The 19,762-nt window shown below is 48.0% G+C and overlaps 1 protein-coding gene across 1 annotated transcript in view; it reads right to left on the bottom strand.

The window, feature by feature from the left end:
- ZC3H3 (zinc finger CCCH-type containing 3) overlaps positions 1-19,762 on the bottom strand; it is a 215,355-nt gene that overhangs the window by 99,866 nt on the left and 95,727 nt on the right. The window contains exon 5 of the mRNA XM_035897115.1: positions 14,572-14,722. Coding sequence (XP_035753008.1) covers positions 14,572-14,722 — 151 coding nt within the window. The remainder of the gene's footprint in view (positions 1-14,571; positions 14,723-19,762) is intronic.

Raw genomic sequence — 19,762 nt, 5'->3', positions numbered from 1 at the left:
TGGGCCCATGGCTCCAGCCTGGCCAGGTCCCTCTGCAGAGCCCTCCTCCCCCCCCCAGCAGATCCACACTCCCACCCAGCTCGATGTCACCTGCAAACTGGCTGGGGGGGCCCTCGATCCCCTCGCCCAGGTCATGGATGAAGATATTGAACAGAATTGGGCCGAACACTGAGCCCTGGAGGCCACCACTTACGACTGGATGGACTTCCTAACGCTGGAGATGACCTCCCCAGTTGCCTGGGCACAAACTTTCCTGTCTTCCACCTGAGTTCCTGCACCAGATGATCCAGCCCCGACTCAAAACTGCTGATCCACAGCTGAAAACTCCCAACTTTTAATCTGTATAAACCTCCTCGCTAAGGATGTTCTGCTTTTCTTTGATAGCTGCTGTATTCTGAAAGCAAGGAGAGGCGGTCACAAAAGAGGGGAAAAAAAATCCCGGCTAATGAATTACCACTCATCAGCAAATCCTCTACTAACCAATTGTGCGTGTGCTCTCTGCCTATTATAAACACTAAGTAAAACATATTAGCTTAATATGCCACAGGGTGGGAGCAGCCAGTCAGCAAGACGTTGCTGATGAGCGGTAGCTCGTTGAGAAGCCACGCAACCACTTGCGAGCACGTCTGCACTGTTATACAACGTAGGCGATGCCCTATGTGCTGCTTTTAAGTCCCTAAGGGATTTTTCCACTTGGCTTGTCCAGCCCTGGGCGCTGGTAATGCTTGTGCAGCACCGCAACGCAACTGGGAAATGGGGGGCTTGGTGTGAAAAACCCCAAGCCTCCCATTACTCCCCTGCACCCCTCAAACCAAGCAGCCTTATTAAAATGCAGTCTCTGGGGGGTTTTTTGCTTCGTTATCGTTTTGGTTTATCCTTTTCTACAGGGCCCTTTGGTCAAAGAAGCGTCATGGGTGTGGACGCAGAACAACGCCTTGCTCACAAGCCTGCTCAGCTCTCTAGGAACTGGCATTTGGGTGAACATCTACAGCTGAAATCACTTGGCCCAGGGAACCTCCTCTTCTCTCTGCCCTTGCAGTAGGACACAGCATGAAGGATTTGTTCTCAAGGGGAGACAGAGGAAAGGCAGCAGGCTGGAAACAGAAAGGGGTTGACTCAAACAGGCGTTCATAGATGCCAGCATGGATCCAAAATCTCCTGGTTCCAGGCTGGTGCCCACACTGTTGACCCACGCTGGCTGTATCTCTTCTAAAAAGTAGCATGGAACCTTCAGATCCATAGAGGCAACCTGGTTCTGAGGACCCAACATCCACACTACAAATGAAACCTCAGCAAAAACATGTCCTTTACTTTGCTCCTGCCTGGTCTTGATGATCCAGTGCCCACCAGCAGCTGGAGAGCATCCTTGGGACTGGTTTCACCTACAAGGGGTTGAGTTTGATCCTCCAAGACTTGTCTGTGAAGATACCTGAAGCCAAATAACTAGAGATGTTCTACTCAGGAGACCAGCTTTGAAAGGTTGTCCTGACCCAGCCAAAACTCCTACTGTGGATGCACCTGCTGGCTGCCATGAGGGACAGTACCGTGCTCTTCTCCAGTGGTTTTGCACCATCCAGCTTTCCTTTCAGAGATAAAAAACATGAAAGAGAAGGAAGATTTTCCATTTATACGTTATCCAGGCTATGGACTGGTTGGCTTCCAGCTCATTTCCATCCAACGGAGGCATCACAGGCCAAGAGTTCAACATCTCATGCAGCAGAAAGCCAGCGCCAAGCTCAGAGTTTGCCAGGAGGATGGCTCTCAGCAGACGCTGGGAAAGACCCTGGTGGTGGAAACCATGTCTTACATATCTTTAACTTAAGGGACACATCTGTGTTTGGCTGGGTTTAAGTATTACAAAAGCAAAACTATGCCCTGATGATGCTAAATAAGAAGATGTCGCTTTTATTCTCAACTACGCTCACTGTTTCCGTGTCTGTACGATCTCCCTACAGCCAAACCCCAACTTTCCACATTTCTTCCCCTAAATCCAGAGAGGAAGATGTCTGTTGGGCTACAGATCTAAAGCCACGTCTCAGCAGCCAAATAAGAAACCAGATTATCCCAGGTGCCTTATGCCCACAGAAAAAAAAAGGTTATTTTCCATACGTCTGCAGGAAATGCAAGGCACTTCCCCCAAATAACGCAAGGCAAGGGCTATACCCCAGTAATTCAGAAAGAGAGGGGAAAAAAAGCAGAAATTCTCCATTTTTTCAGCCAACCCAGTCGAGCATCTCCCTTTTCTGCTCACAGCCAACACAGATGCAGCACGTGATGAAGCTGCAAGATCTCCCGGCAAGAAAAGATCCAGGTTTAGGGAATGGTGGGGTCACCCAAGAAGGATGCTCCAGGCTCCAGGGGAAAGGGCTGATCCAAGATCAACACAACACCCTGCCGAGTAAATAACCCATCATTGCCTCCCCAGGTTCGGATGTGACAGTTTTATTTTTAATAGAATCCATTCAAAACTTGACTACTCCATTAACCAAAATTAAAAAAAGAAAATCCCATTATTCTTAAGTATTTTCATATGCATTTAAAGCTGGTAGTTAACCTCTGAGTCCCGCTTTTATTTTGTTTTCATTAGTTCCTCCAAAGTAGAGCCCGATTACTGTGGCCGACCTTTCAAGGAGGAAAGCGGAGCGCTCCCCCTCCAACGCCAGCAGCCCTGAATTCATGCAAAAGCAGCACAAAATACAACCTCCCGGCACGAGGTTGCCCCGGCACAGCACAGGACTGGGGAGACTGGGAGGACTGGGGGGGACAGCTGGGGTATGGAGAGGGCTGGAACAGCCCCCGGCGCCTGCTGCAGAGCTGAATCTGCTGCTCAGCCTGGGAAAGCACCGAGCACTCTGTTTGGGGGGAAAGCAATGGGGGGGGAGGGAGGAAAAAAAGAGGAAAAAAAAAAAAAGGGGGAAAAAAGGAAAAAAAAGAGGAAAAAAAAAAAGGGGAAAAAAGGAAAATGGGAGAAAAGGCAAAAAGGAAAAATGAAAAAAGATAAAAAAGGGGAAAAAAGGGGAAAAAAGGGGAAAAAAGGGAAAAAGGCAAAAGGCAAAAAGAAAAAAGAAAGAAGGAAAAAGAAAAAGAAAAAATAAAAAAGGAAAAAATTAAAAAGGAAAAAGAAAAAAGGAAAAAAGAAAAAAACAGAAAAAAGAGAAAAAGAGGGAAAAGGCAAAAGGAAAAAAGAAAAAACAGAAGGAGAGAAAATAGCAAAAAAGGGGGAAAAAAACAAAAGAGAAAAAGGGAAAAAGGAAAAAGGAAAAAAAATGGAAGGAGAGAAAGAAGATTTTTAAAGAGAAAAAAGGGAAAAGGGAAAAAAGGAAAGAAGGAAAAAGGGAAAAAAGGAAAGAAGGAAAAAGGCAAAAAGGAAAAAAAGAAAAAGAAGGGAAAAACAGAAAAAGAGAAAAAAGAGAAAAAAGAGAAAAAAGGGGAAAAGGCAAAAGGAAAATAGAAAACGAAAAAGAAATAAGGGAAAAAGAAGGAAAAAGGAAAAAGAAAATAAAAAGAAAAAGGGAAAAATAGGAAACAGAAAAAAGAAAAAGGGAAAAAGGAAAGAGGAAAAAAAGGGGGAAAGAGGGGAAAGAAGAAATAGAAAAAATAAAAAAAAATTTAAAAAAAAAAGAAAAGAAAAAAGGGAAGCCTGAGTGTTATAAAGTCCCTGTCTTTCTGCAAGGGGGGAGCGCTGAGCGCATGAAAGATTAATCCCGGGCTTTGCCCAAAAGAGGCGACATTGTTTTTTAAAGCCTCTAAACCAGTCCCTAACAGAAACTGGATTATGCTAGGCCAGATGTCAGGGCTTCTCAGAAACAATACGGGGTTGTGTATCTCGTACCATCCTCATTAAAAAGATTAAAAGTACTTCCTAGAGAAAAAAAAAAAAAAATACGTATTTTCAAATGGGAGCCACACTTTCCTCCTGCCTGTAACATCTCCAATCCCGGCAGATGAATTTCACTTTAATGAGATGTCATTTTGGAGAATGGTTTAACATCCCTTCAAAAAAAATCTTAGCCCTAAACCTCGTAAAACCACGTCGAGATTATTAAAAGAAAATTTACCACACAGACAAAATAAAATAAAACAAAATAGAACCCGCCAATTCGCAGAATCCATGACACGGCCGTTTTTAAATGTGATGGAAAAGGCTTTCCAAGTTATCTGCTTAAACACAGGCTTTCTGTTTACTTCTCACTTTCATGTCAAATGAATTTGGGAAGAAAAAAATTGACAGGAACTTTAAGGACATTAGTCACATTTCGACTCCTTTTTCAGATTAACGCATCAAAAGCCGGAGAGGCGGAGGGGTATTTTATCATCTTGATAAAATAAAATTAACTCCTGGTGCCCCAACCTCTGCCCGTAGGGTTACGATGCTCACAATCCTTCGCCAACGGGCGAGGAGATCCAGGAGCAATCGGCGCTGGGAGCAGAGGAGGCAAAATCCCACCGGAGCATCATCCAAGTGAGATAAATAATTTATAAAGCTGTGCTTGAACCTCCCCCCCCAAAAAATTGGAGATTGCAGGCTCCCCCAGCTGGAAGAGCAGGATCTCCACCACAGCACCAGTCCAGTTTGTGCTCCAAACTGGTCTGTAGGAGGTCGGGATCCCACCTCTTGGACCCTTTCTTCCCACTAAAGTGAAGGTACTGAGCGGTGGAAAAAAACAAATGGACCGAGGAGAGAAGACAGCCATTGCTGAGATCTTTAAAAAAACAAACCCATCCCTGTCTGCTCACAATCTACGATCACTTTGATTAAAGCTTCCCCCCATCAGAGCACTCAGCAATTATCAACGGTAGAAGCCTACGTTAACAGTTTTCCGCGTCTTCTCTGCAACTTCCGAGATGACACCCCAGCACCAGAGAAATATGGATTTCCTCCATCAGTTGTGCATTACAGCTCCAAACTCCACTCTCAGCTCTCAACCCCAACCGAGCCCCTCTCAGGATCAGGAACATGCCATGATTTAACACGCCTTCCTCTTGGAGAACCGCACGAACTTCTCCAGACCTTTGGGGGTTGGACTAGATGACCTCTAGGGGTCCCTTCCAACCCAAAACATTCTATGATTCTATGACCTTGCATCATCTCCAAGGTGCATGGAGAGCAGCAACTTCGCTCTCCAAAACCACTTGATGACTTCTGGAGGTGCGTTGAGTAAATACACGAGAGCAATGTCTGCTTAGCAACACGGAGAAATAATCGGGAGTCATTTATTTGCCTCTGCCACCTTCTCCTTGAGATTTCTGAGACAGTGGTTAGGGATGGAGGGAGAAGGATCCTGCCAGCACAGAGCACACCACAGGCAGAGCCAGCACCGAAAACCACTTTGCCAACCCACTTCTACCTACTTCCACCACCTGTTGCTAAACCCATGCACCTTTTGGTCTCCATCCCATAGCGTTGCTGCTGGATTTTCTATTTTCACAGCTATGTCAGGAATAAAGAAGTCCTCTCCAGATCAAGCTAATGGATCATGAACTAAGCCGGTTTCTACAGCCACCAACTCCAGCTGCTTTTGGAGAAGAGGTGTGAATCCCTCAAATAGGAAACTGCAGAATGACGGTCAGGGAGATGTCTCTTACAAATGTACATATTTAACATAATTCTGGGTAGGTTTTGCTCTCAAAACCTCCTATCTTAAAATCCTGCAAGCTAAACACCTCGCGGTGGTGACTTAGCAAGGTGGTTCTCACGTGGGATGCTTCAGCATTGTCCTTCTAATGATCGCTGGGTCTTCGTTAGGGGAATCAGGCTTTTAGGACTTTGCTGCCGTCCCCATGTCCCTTTTTGGACGAAGCAGTCAGCATATGGATAATTTATGGGATCGTCCTCATTATAGCCCCAAAGTACAGCAGGCACAACCGGGGCTGCCCTTTCCCTTGCTCTCTCCAATTCTTGGCCAATAACGAATTTTAAAAGCACATCTTCATTTCCTCCCAGAAGTTGGGTTTTTTAAGTAGAGGAAGGACATTCTCCATCATTTAAGCCTCCAGAAATAGGCCTTGCGGTGTTTCACCCTATACAGCAGTACCTTCCCCAAGTGCTGGAAATAATTCCCCAGCAAGCCCCAGTCCATGCTGGTGATCGTAACTCCGTGTCGGCAAAGCAAACCAAGCAGAGAAGGAAGGGATTTCCTCTAAAAGTGAGATGAGGTCTAAACCATGCCCAATTGGACCCAAATAAGCTCCCCACAGGGACCACTCTGGCTCTGTAATTGCCAGCGTGGGCAAAGCTACTCAATGTTGGGTTGTAGGACAAGCAACACACACCAACGTATCTCCAACACTTCTCAACAGTTTCCAGAGATGTCACAAAAGTTGGGTGAACCCATTCCATTTCCAGAACAGACGGACTTCCCGGGGGGCCTTAGAGTGCAACCAAAAAGCTCAGAAGTGATTGAATTACTGTGGCTTAACGCGTTACTGCCCATCAGCTTGGATTCTGGTAAACAACTCGGTGCAGACTGAAACACTTGGGGGTAGGTGAGCCTCTGTCTTGGAACCCAAGACTTTAGTTCAACTGTGTCTCCCTTCCCCAAGGGTTTAGGAAGAACGGGTTAACTTACACACTGACAGCACACCAAGACCGGCACCTGCGGCTCCACTCGCCCCGGTCAGATGTGGAAAATACTCCACTGCAAAAGGGGAAACCAAGTGCCCTTTCCAACCACACGATACCATTGTCTCAAGGAGGCGAAACTACTAGAATCATAGAATCGTTTGGGTTGGAAAAGATCTTTAAGATCATCAAGTTCAACCATTAACCTATCACTGCTATTTCTCTTCTGCAAGGAAACGTGTAACGGGGCTCAAGACATGTCAGCAAAATGGGATCACGTAGCAAGGAAAATCTGAAAAGCTTCCCCGGGAGGGGATGGCAGGGGTTGCATGAAATTAGTTCAGCACCCAGTGTGGGACTTGAGGGAAAAGCTGATGATGATGCTGCACAAGAGAGGAGACCAAGCACGGGGACAGCACTGGGGTGTGGTGGCCTCCACACACCCTCAGCAGATACCTTCGCTGGCCAGCAGAAGCTAGAGAGGCAGCATCGGATGGCCCCATCATTGGAAGTGTTCAAGGTCTGGCTGGATGGGGCTTTGAGCAACCTAATCTAGTGAAAGATGTCCCTGCCCATGGCAGGGAGGTTGGATGAGATGCTCTTCAAAGGTTCCTTCCAACCCAAACCATTCGATGATTCTATGAAATGGGTGATAAGTTGGGTTGACCGGTTGGCGATGGGTGTTGGAAAACTATGGGTAGGAGACCGAAAAGAAATTGGAAACCAAAAACACACCCACCATGAAGGAAAGGAAGGGATGTGGCAGGGAGGTCAGTGTGTCCAAGCCACCCAACAGACAGCATCTCAACCTCCTGAAAAGATGGTGACTGGCACAGATGGTGGTTTCTCCTCCTCTTGGGCACTCAGCCATAGGTCCCTTTGCCCTGGGGAACTGGCACTTGCACCCACCACCGTGGCTGAGCACCAGCCCGTTTCACAGCCCACATCACCCACTTTACCTTTCAGCACAAAACCCTAAAGGCTTTGCAGGGGAATGGGCAGTGAGGACCCAAGCCCAGAAGGCTTTCGTTCCCATCTTAGTCCATTCAACGTGCTCCAGGCCAAGGAACAGAAAGAAAAGAAGAAAACAAAACTAAACCACACAAGCGTATCCTCTGCTGACAAGTCTTTTCTACTGAGCAGGCATTTCTCTGACAAACGTTACGTTATCCTGTTCTTTACTTATTTATAGTGCTGGAGGGGTAGGACTGTCCCTCAAGAGGTGCTGCTACGTTTTCTGAAGGAAATATCTGAGCTTCTCCATCAGTGCCAGACTGTATTTGCAGACAGGTTACTTTTCCTTTAAACACACGCATCAGTATTTTAGAAGAAAACTCTTCAAAGTGGGTCAGGCTTTAAGTCGCCCATCGGGGGTCTGTAAACGCAACATCAGCCACTACACAGAGGGCTCTACTCCCAAAAATGTGTCTTAAAGTGGCTCTGTCTCTGCACGAGAGGGTGAGCTGGGGTCTCTTGCAGGAATTGGTGCACCCTCCTTCTCCCAGCCAATGCTCTCTGTTGCTCTTGGCACGGTTCCTGGCTGAGCCCATCATGGGCACGTCATCCTCTGTATGGCAGCACGGACATTTCCCACTGCTGCCTCGGGATGGATGCTCAATGGCACTTGGGTTTGTCCCATTTGCCCTGCTCCGCTTGCAAGACAATTGTCCCTTTGGTGGAGCACGTGGCTTTGCAAGGCGGAGTACGGCAGTGGCCAGGAGCATCCTCCTGCTGTCTTCCTCATCTGCTCCTTCCAGCCAAAGATGGGTTGGGGTGGAGGATGCCAGCCACAACGGCAGACGCCCTACCTACCTTTCTAGCAGTTTCCACAATCCTACAGCACTCTCAACCCCAGAAAACTTCTGCTGCCTCTGGGTAGGATCTATGAAACCCAGACATCCTGGTTTACCAGTGGCCGCATCTGCTGACACCACATGAACCACGGAAAGAGGCTGGAAGCAGGAACAGCGTCGCCGCCATCACTCAGCGTGCCGCTTCATCCGTCACAACATCTTCGTAGCAACTCACTCAGCCCTCTCCCGGCGGCGAGAGGCTGCGCGGGGAGAGGGCATCCCCCCACGATTTCCAAGCGATGACCAACCACCATGTCAATAGGAGCAAATGAAATTTCAGGCAAGCAAATCACAGCCCTTCTGAGCTGCGCTCCTGCAAAGCAGAGAGAGATAAGGGGGAGGAGTGAAAAGGAGAATCAATAAATCTTAACCTCATTCACAATGATCTGGAGCTCTTATTAAGTAAATTAATTTAAGTTAATTTAACTCGATCATGACTCCCGATCACAGTGATTTAGTGAGGGGGAAATTGCATTAGGAAAGGCCACACTTGCTAGATAGAAGAACGGAAGAAAATTAGATCCACTTAGCAATGTGAATTAATATGGAAATAGCAGGTGTAAATTTAACCTTATCAAGAGAATGAAAATTATCTTCATAAATTTGGAGAAATAGCCCCCAAGTTGCTTATAAATCTATTTAAAACAAAAATATTACAAAAAGTGTAGTAAAATTAATTTAAAATATACTCCCATCTATCGCCTCTAAGAAAAGTCAGCAGCAGGGCGAAGTTTAATGCAACCCAGCAATAAGGGGAGGACGCAACTCATCACCGAGGGATTAGCACCGGGTACCTCTGGACCTGCAGCGACTCTCCCCGTCACTCATTTCCCAAAGACACGTCCCTTTTCATCTCAGTCTACCGATTTGGAGGAGTTTGTCGGCACCGAGGGCAATGTCCCGGCTGCCCCAGCAAGGTTTCTTGCTGCAAACTGCAGCGCAGATACCCAAAAAGAGAGGGGGGAAATCTCATAAAACAGCTTTAGCGACAACAAGTTCACAAGACGGGCAAGAACACAGCTCCTGCCTAAAGTTTATCAAGGCAGCGTATGAAACCTGGTGGCTGTGTAAAAAACCCTTGCACACCACTTTTGGCTCCCCCCCTCTCCCCCAAAACCTGGATTTCATAGTAGGAACTTCCCCTTGGCATCGGTGAGGAACTAATTTGGGAGTAGCACTTGACTGCAGCACCACCAGCCTTTTTAACATCACACTTCTGGCTTAGGGTGAAAAGGATATTAAAAATAAATAGATGACCATTCAGTGACGCACACCGCAAGATAAAAATAAGGAGGTGACTAAAGCCGTGCTGCAGGCACGCGCAGCGTGTCCCACCGCCACCGAAGCCGCCCCTTGTTTTGGCAAAAGCAGAGCAAAGCAGCGAGAAAGCGGCTCCCGGCTCGTTCCTTGTTACAGGGCCAAGAGGATGCTATGAACGATGGAGCAAAAAAAAATAAAAAAAAATATAAAAACTATAGAAGCATTTGCCATGTGCTTCCTCCCGCCAGTCCAGATGACTGATCACACCCAAGGAAGGTAATAGGGAGACTGAGAAAGAGATTTATTGCTTCTTTAAAATATAATTGTTCTAATTTGCTGATGGCATTTTATCAAGATTTGTCTGAAACAGTCGTAAGATCTAAACTACATCATTTAATGAAGTCAAAGATTAATACGGATAAAATTATTCTACAAGGGGAAGCTCTCAGCCAATCACAGCGGCAAAACCAGGTCGCTCCTCTGCAAAATCACTGCTCGGCTGAGCAAGATCTACCACCCAGACGCTGGAGACTCCTGCTCTAAGCCTGCCTGAATCCCCTGCCTGAAGCTCCCGCCCTCCACAGCTCTCACCACAGGTCCTCCATCCATCAACCATCCAGATCCAGAGTAACAAGCTGTGAGGGAAAAACCTGAGCCGAACGCTCAGGGCATGAGTTATTTTCTATTAACTAAGGCTGATGTTCATAGAATCATAGAAGGCTTTGGGTTGGACGGGACCTTTTGAAGAGCATCTAGTCCAACCCTCCTCCAATAAGCAGGGACACAGAATCATAGAATCCCAGATTGGAAGGGACCTCAAGGATCATCTAGTCCAACCTTTCTGGGCAAGAGCCCAGTCTAGACAAGGTGGCCCAGCACCCTGTCCAGCTGAGGCTTGAAAGTGTCCAATGTGGTGGAGTCAACCACTCCCCTGGGAAGATTATTCCAATGGTTGACTGTTCTCATGGGGAAAAATTTCCCTCTCACATCTAATCAGAATCTTCTTAGGATTAATTTGTACCTATTGCCCCTCATCTTTTCCACGGGACTCCTTGTGAAAAGGGAGTCTCCATCCTCTTTGTAGCCACTGGTACATGGTGATGAGATCCCCTCTGAGACTCCTTTTCCCTAGGCTGAACAAACCCAGCTCTCTCAGCCCACCCCCATACAGCTGAGAGAGATTTCCCAGTCCTTGAATCACCTTGGTGGCCCTGCTCTGGACCCCCTCCAGCCTGTCCACATCTTTTTTGTAGAGCGGGGACCAGAACTGTACACAGGATTCCAGATGTGGCCTGACCAGCGCTGAGCAGAGTGGGATGATGACTTCTTTATCTCTGCTGGTGATGCCCTTGGTGATGCCCCCCGCACCCTGTTGCCCTTCCTGGCTGCAGCAGCATGCTGCTCACTCCTATGGAGCTTGTTGGCCACCAGGACCCCCAGGTCCCTTCCCACAGAGCTGCTTCCCAGCCAGATGGATCCCAGGCTGTGCTGCACTCCTGGATTATGTTTTCCCAGGTGCAAGACCTTACACTTGTTCGTGTTGAACTTCATAAGGCTCTTGTTAGCCCACTCCTCTCCCAGCCTATCCAGATCTTCCTGCAGGGTGGCTCTCCCTGCCGGAGTGTCTCCTTCCCCACTCAATTTGGTGTCATCTGCAAACTTCATCAGGCTAGAACTTCAATGAGATCGGGTTGCTCAAAGCCCCATCCAACCTGACCTTGAACGTTTCCAAGGATGGGGCATCTACAACCTCTCTGGGCAACCAAGTTAGTAATTTAGTACAGCATTGGATTAAACACACGTATCTGCACGTCATCAAGGGGCAGTGGATTAAATGTGACACAGCTATGAGAAGCCTCGCTCTCCCCCTCTTACCACTGATGCCTGAAAGAGTTTCACGAGTCAGGCTCAACGGGATAATAGTTGATAATGCCACGTCACAGTACGGCACGACGACGCTCGCTATGAAAAGCATCAAGGGGCAAAAACATCATTAGGCTTCACTGGCTGGGAAAGCCATTGCAGAACCAAATCCACCAACAGACAGCAGGTACAAGATGCAAATTCCCTTTCCAAGAATAAAACTGGGGCAATTACAGAGCCGGGTGAGCCTTGCCCAGCTTACATTTTCTCTTTCAGGATCCCAGCTGAGGTGCATTAACAGCAGAGAGACGTGAAAGAGGCAGTTTTGCACAGATCTGTCGCAGAACATTTCACCGTCACAAAAACCAGCAACAAAAATCAACGTTTTCTCCGATAAACAGGCAGGATTTACAGCGAGGTCAGTGACGGAGGAAGAAGGGTCATTTGAATGGGGTTGCCTATACCAGGAACAGAAAGCAGCAGCTGTTTCCACCTAAATAAAAGAAGGATTTGCTCAAAATGGCTGGTTCAGGGCCAAAAAAAGCAGCAAACTGAGCTGGGGATGGGAAAGGGCAAGAAGCTCGTGTATGCGGATGTAAATGCACTCGTTAGGGGCAATTTGAGTAGCACATCAGTGATTTGGCTACAGGAGTGACCAGAACCAGAGTCAGTGTTACACCAACACCGCAGGACGAAACAGGAGATTAAAAGCCACGAGAAACAAATCTTCATTTGCACACAAAATACCATGTGCCGTAATTACCAGCAGCAAATGATGAACCTCTAAGAAGCGATACAATTTAAGATTTTACTGTCACATCCTCGCACGTTCCCGATGCAAAAGCTGCACTTGGAAAAATTAATATGAATATTTCTAAAAAGCTGTTTTTGGGGGGCCAAAGAAAAAACCCAACGATGACTTATTTGATAATTGGGCTTTCTATCGTAGCCTGAGAGAGGTGAGCAAGCAAGAACTCTCACCGGCAGGTAAGAGGCACACACATGCCGCCTCAATTCAGCGAAAACGTAGGATGAGGGAGCGAGAAAAAGAACACGTGGTTGGTTTGTGGCAAGGGAAATAGAATCATGGAATCATAGAATCGTTTAGGTTAGAAAAGACCTTGAAGATCACCAAGCCCAACCGTTCCCCTAACCCTGCCATCCCACCCCCAAACCCTGGCCCTCAGCACATCTTCTGCCCGGCTTTTAAAGACCTCCAGGGGTGGGGACTCGACCCCCTCCCTGGGCAGCCCCTTCCAGTGCCTGACAGCCCTTGCAGGGAAGGAATTTCTCCTAATGTCCAACCTAAACCTGCCCTGGTGCAACTTCAGCCCATTTCCCCTCAATGTTATGTAATAAGCTGGCTCCAAGGACATGCAAATGGAGGTGGCACCTACAAAGAGAGCAGTAATTGCACCGGAGGAGGCAAACCAGCTGCTTTGAGGGGGAATAAGAGGAGATATATGGATCTCCGGACTGGATAAAAGTGGGCATGGTGTGCAGGTGAGAAGATATCAAAGGCAAAAGTAGAAGGGGAAGAAAAAGGAGGAAGTGGTGCAGGTAAGATCAACGGCAGAAAATTTGGCTGGAAATCAGCTGTTAACCCAAAAGGATCCCACAGATCCCATACGAGAAGAAGCACTTTGGAACTGAGGCCGGTACAGTACACGAGATGAGGAATTTCTCAACTAAAAGCTTGAAAAACCAAGACAGAATCATAGACCTAATTTTACATTTTAAAATCCAGTTTGAAAATAAACACCTTTTTTCTTTAAAATCTCCCTGTTTACCTGGTACTTTGCCTCATCACCCTGAAGTCTTCCAAAACCAACCCTCCCCTCAGGTACCAATATTTGTCAAACTCAAAGCCAAATTCGCGTAGCGCAGGGAAAAGTCAGGTGAAGTCAGGCTTTAAAAAAAATCACTGCAATTTTTGTCTCTCCCCAGCACCCATCATAAACCACATCAACCGTTGGGGCATTGCCGGGGGAAATAACTTTTTGAAGAAACCACCCGGAATAGGGTGTTGATGCCGACCCATGTCGCTGCTCCGGCAGAGGAGCCGATGGTGGAGAATGGCCCGCAGCATCCCCCAGCTCCTCAGGTTTGCTACGCTGGAATGAACAAGCCCATTACGGAGCAGAGCCCAAACTATCGCCCGTGACAGTGGCAAAGCAGCATTGCAGGGGGAGGAGGAGGAGTCATCCTCAACCTAAGAATAGCCTGAATCTGGATTATAACCAAAACCATCAGTTCTAATAGCGCCTTTTTTTAGAGGATCAATTACTGTAACGACCTTTCTGCTTATACACAACTTCCAGACTTGGTCTTGGCCTCTGAGATGTCCCCGGGTAACATCTCCACCAGCTAACGCAGCTGAAATGCTAGCACGTTAGCACAGCAGACTCAGCCTCAAGGGTGCAGAACCATCCTTTGGTGATGTTCTTCTTCAGGCGGGTGCTGGCACACTGAATTATTTGCTACGGGACTGGGCTGATGCTCATCCAAGATAACCCGGGAACAAGCAAGTTTGTGCCTGCACCTACCTCCTGGTGTAGGTTTGGGCATCCGCTTCCACCACGCTTTCAATAAGCTCCTCCGTAGCACCAACTTACGCAATAACGTGATAAAGCAGAGGGAAGGTCTGGCCTCATTAGCAGGCTTGACCATCCCTAATTAACAGGCCATGTCTATCTCCAAAAGAAGCAGCAAGTTTATTTAGGTCTGATGTAAAAACCCGTGTGCGTTTATTCATCTTCCTTACAGCTTATTTAACTGCTTCAAGGAAACAATTCATTCAAACAGGGAATGAGTACGAATGCACTGACTGCAGCAAGCTGTTGGCCACCGACTCGGGCTAACGTGATTACTAATACGATTTTACACTTTAAGTCAATAAACTCTGCATAGACGTGGCTAAACAAATAGAGAAATTAAGCGACCAACATGCAAGGGTAATAACACGGAGCCAACGTGGGAGCTCCCTCGGCTCCCACATCCCAACCAGCTGCGTTCAAGGGATGGAAGAATTACCTGGACGTCACGGGGCGCCTCGTCTTCCAGTTGGGAACGGGGCTGCTGAAGGATGATAAAGCTGGAGACACCACATTCTTCTTCACTATCCTGTAGCGCGTCTTTATCACCTTGTTGGCTGGGGGGCTCCTGACAAAGTGCAAGCTGGTTCCTGCAAGAAAGCAAATGGAAAAAAAGGTTTTGAATTCAGGCGTGCATGGGACAGAAGGGACCTCACCAACACAGGTCCTACAGCCAACTCTTTTGCACCTATACAAGGGGCAGAAGACCCCTGAGGTGCATCAGGCGTGGGACCACCATGGTTGATGGCAACAGAAAGGCTCTGATGGGCTTGGGGGTGGTTTAGCTTCACCAGCCCAGCAGCAAAACTCTACCAGGCGAATCAGGCATTCACCAACAATACCTTGCTCCCCAACACCGACATCGGAAACGGATTTACGCTTTTAATCATTCCTGTTTTCATCGTATTTCGCAGGATGATCTACACGCCGGTTTATTCTGCTGAATGTTTCATGCAATTAACAGTTATATGTTTGACTCTGGTTTTCCTTCACTTGATAGCTAGCAATTTTTTTCGCGGCTTTAAGGAATGCATCTAATTGCCCGACTTTTATAACATACAGCTATAACTGCCCAGATAATTAAAGCTGACACTACATGCTGAGACTAAGTCTTCTGGTTTTATAACTGATTTAAAGGGACGGCTGTTTTTCTTGGAGATACTCTAATTAAAATTATTGCGAGGTTGAGAGGGGAAAAGCCGAATCATTATTTCCCCTGAAAATGTTGTACCCGTCCCCGTGTTTGCCTTTGCAAGAGAAGGGAAAATAAGGTTGCTGCCCAAGTAAACTGGGAATCTCAGGATGCGGGAGCTGTGTTCAAATAAGAAAACCAGGGAAATGCATTTTAGAGACGATCTCGTTCCCTAGAGCGGAGGGAGCAGCTTCCCTGTCTCCCCGCAGCAGTGGTAACTGTGAACTATGATTAATATGGAGAATATTTTCCTTCTTCTGTGTTCCCAAGCCAGCCAGTGTCACACATTGGGTTCGGGAGGGATCAAGTGGAAATGGTCTGAAGTTGCGCCAGGGCAGGGTTAGGTTGGACATTAGGAAATATTTCTTCCCCTTGGGGCTGTCAGGCACTGGAAGGGGCTGCCCAGGGAAGGGGTCGAGTCCCCAGCCCCGGGGGGATTTAACAGCCGGGCAGAGGCGGTGCTGAGGGCCAGGGTTTGGGGGTGGGATGGCAGGGGTAGGGGAACGGTTGGGCTTGATGATCTTAAAGGGCTTTTCCAACCTAAACAATTCTATAATTCTAAGTAGCCAGCAACATAAATTTCCACTCCCAAACTCAGCCAGACAGTTACAACTTCTGCTGGGGGCAGAGAGGAGAAAAGCAGGCTCTGCCACGACAGAAAAATCACTGGCATTTTTGATAATAAAGCTGATGATCGCAACGCTCCTCAGTACTAGACTGCAAGATAAATGATCACCAAGCAAGGAGTGTACGGAGGGATTCACAGCCTTCAACCCCACCTATAAAGCCCCGAGCACGCCCACAACACCACGCAAATAATCTCTTTTATATGGCTGCAATAAAATTCGGGAGGCGGTTGGGCCAGCTCTAGCTTGACATTGAGCTTGCCCACGCCGCAGCATATGGGACCTCCAACCCCTCTCTGCACCGTGCATGAAGCCAGACCCTCACACCAATGTGTTATTTTAGGAGAGACTCTTTTACATCCCTCCAACTCCTATGCGGGACCTCTGCTTAATTAATGCACCAAAATAAAGCCTGCATGCAAATTATTTTCAGCAGCGTTGCAGTAAGCAGCACACTTTTGATGATGCTTTCAAGACTGGCACGCTGGTGTTAACCAACGAGCACCCATAAAACCAGCAGTGCTATAAAGTACTCTCCAAGCAAGGGTGCGTTAAGTCAACCAGTAAATGTTGAACAAACTGAAAAGCCAGGAAGTTAACACCAGTAACTTCAAGAACTTCTAGTGATTTGGAATAAAAATTAAAAATACAAGAAATCAAAATACAACCAGATGTTTTGCAGGCCCGTGTGAATCTCATGAAGTTCAACGAGGCCAAGTGCAAGGTCCTGCACCTGGATCGGGGCAATCATAGAATCATAGAACATTTTGGGTTGGAAGGGACCCCTAGAGGTCACCCAGCCCAACCCCCCTGCAGGGAACAGGGACACCCTGAACCACATCAGGTTGCTCACAGCGCCATCCAACCTGGTCTTGAATGTTCCCAGGGATGGGGCCTCCACCCCCTCTCTGGGTGTTTTACTACCCTCATTGTAAAGAATTTCTTCCTTATATATAGTCTAATGCCCAGTATCAATACAGACTGAGGGATGAAGGGATCAAGAGCAGCCTTGCGGAGAGGGACTTGGGGATACTGGTGGGTGAAAACAGGCCATGAGCCGGCCATGTACGCTGGCAGCCCAGAAAGACAACCCTATCCCGGGCTGCATCCCCAGCAGCGGGGCCAGCAGGGCAAGGGGGGGGATTCTGCCCCTCTGCTCCGCTGGCCTGAGACCCCCCTGGAGCCCTGCGTCCAGCTCGGGGGTCCCCAGCCCAGGACAGACAGGGACCTGTTGGAGCGGGGCCAGAGGAGGCCACGGGAATGGTCTGAGGGCTGGGACAGCTCTGCTACGGAGAGAGGCTGAGAGGGTTGGGGTGGTTCAGCCTGGAGAAGAGAAGGCTCTGGGGAGACCTTCCTCAGGCCTTTCAATATATTAAGGGGGCTGATAAGAAAGATGGAGGCTTTTTATCAAGGTCTGTAGTGACAGACGAGGGGCAACAGTTTTAAACTCAAAGAGGGTAGGGTTAGATTGGACATAAGGAAGACATTTTTGACGCTGAGGGTGGTGAGACACCAGACCATGTTGTCCAGAGAAGTTGTGGATGCCCCATCCCTGGACATGTTCAAGGTCAGGTTGGGGCTTTGAGCAACCTGCTCTAGTGGGAGATGTCCCTGCCCATGGCAGGGGGGTTGGACTGGATGCCCTTCAAAGGTCCCTTCCAACCCAACCCATTCAATGATTCAATGACCAAAGGAATTGCAGACACCCATCACTTTAGAGGTGAGGCAAGAAGAGAGAGGAAAGACGACAGAAAGCAAACGGGTTTTCACTGCTGTTTCCTGTCCTGAGACTTTTTGTATCCGACTAAATTCTACAGGGCAGCGACTGCACCATGGCATGGGTTTTTTAATCCCTTTGCAAGGTTTAAGCTCTAATTACAATTCTAATTGCTCGCGAACATTGGCAAAGTTGGAGCGTCTTGCTTCAGAGAACTGTATTCCGGCTTGCAAAACAGGAACAACAAAAGGACAGACAGGGAGACCCCTCCATGGCCCAAGGCTGCACACATATGCTGACATCCCAGCTACGGTGAGGGTCACCCATGACCCATGGATGCATCCAGCCTCTCATGAATAGAGCATCAAGCACATACCCAAAGCTACTCTTCCGCACCAGGGAAGGGATGAGAGCCGCCAACCCGCACACTCCCCGAACAGCGACAGCACGAGTTGACCCCTTCCCTCCGCCGCTCCGACCTTACAAAATTATTAAGCTGGGAATTTATTGAATACATTATTAACATTTTTTTTTTTTTTTTCTTTTTGCTCCTACGCAAGCTCTAGCTGCCACTAATCAACCCGGAACCTCATCAAACTCCTGCCTGACATCGTCCCCCGCCTCACGCTCGCACAAGAAATAGAGGTCCCAAATTGTGGCGGCTTGCAGGCGTCCGTGTCCCCCCCCTCCCCACCGCCTCCTTGTGCAGACGGGCTGGCACCTGGTAAACTCTATTCCCCGGTGGTAATTGGATGGTGTATTCATGCCGGAGCTGCTCTTCTGAAAGTGCCTGCGCGCGCGGCTCCGGCATTAACCACCTCCTGAAAGAGACTCTCCGAAGAGCTCAGTTTTCTATTATTACTTGCTAGCTGAGGGGTTTTGTGTAGATAATCATGTTATTTAGATAGGATGTTGGTTTAATTCCCTTCATTACAGGCTCCCAGGGTTGTAATTTTTTTTCTCCGCATGATGTATTCCCCGTGGCACATTTCACTCAAATCAAACACTTTACGCTTTTATTACAAACAATACCCCAGCGTCCCCCGTTATCAGCCCAGCGCACACATGCACACTCCTCGCAGAGATCCAGAGGTCAGTTCTAATGACTAATCGATCTCATTAGCTTTCCTAATTAAAAACTTTACTACCGCAATGGAAGACAAACTACAAAAAAACTGCTTGCATCATATTTGAATGGGATATGAGCATCATTTATCAGCCAGGGCTCACAGCCCGCGCACATCGCAACGGGCCGCGCGCTGCTGAGGTTGGTGCTTTATTCGCAGCCACGCGTCCCCCGGGGCACCGCTCACACCTACCACGCCCGTGGAAAAAATCCGGGTGCAAACTCCAACGCTAACCTTGAGGTGGGTGATTGCTGCTGTGGTGGGTTTGAGCCTGGCTGGACACCAGGGACCCACCAAAGCTGCTCTGTCACTCCCCTCTAACCAGACAGAGGAGTTAAAAGTAAATCAAAAGGCTCGTGGGTCGAGATAAGGACAGGGAGAGATCATTTTATCAGTTACCATCACGGGCAAAACAGACTCAACTTGAAAATAATTAATTTTTTATCAATCAAAATCAGAGAAGGAGAGGAGAAAAACTGCTAGATCTTAAAAACCTTCCCCCCACCCCTCCCTTCTTCCTGGGCTCAACTTCACTCCCAGTTTCTCTACCTACTCCCCCCCAGCGGCGCAGGGGGATGGGACCAAAAGGGCTGTCAGGCTCTGGAATGGGCTGCCCAGGGAGGTGGTCGAGTCCTCATCCCTGGAGGTATTTAAAAGAAGGATAGATGAGGTGCTGAGGGACATGGTTTAGTGGTGGGATGGCAGGGTTAGGTTAAAGGTTGGATGCGATGATCTCAAAGGTCTTTTCCAACCAAAGTGATTCTATGATTCTATGATTCTATGATTCTATGATTCTATGATTCTATGAATGGGGCTTGGGGTCAGTTCATCACACGTTGTCTCTGCTGCTTCTTCATCCTAGGGAGAGGACTCTTCCCCTGCTCATGCGTCGGGTCCCTCTCACGGGAGACAGTCCTCCACGAACTTCTCCAATGTGAGTCCTTCCCACGGGCTACAGTTCTTCATGA

Source organism: Egretta garzetta, unplaced genomic scaffold (assembly GCF_000687185.1).
Source record: "Egretta garzetta isolate BGI_Z169 unplaced genomic scaffold, ASM68718v1 scaffold237, whole genome shotgun sequence".
NCBI lineage: Eukaryota > Metazoa > Chordata > Aves > Pelecaniformes > Ardeidae > Egretta > Egretta garzetta.
This window is presented reverse-complemented; position numbering and strand designations above follow the sequence as displayed.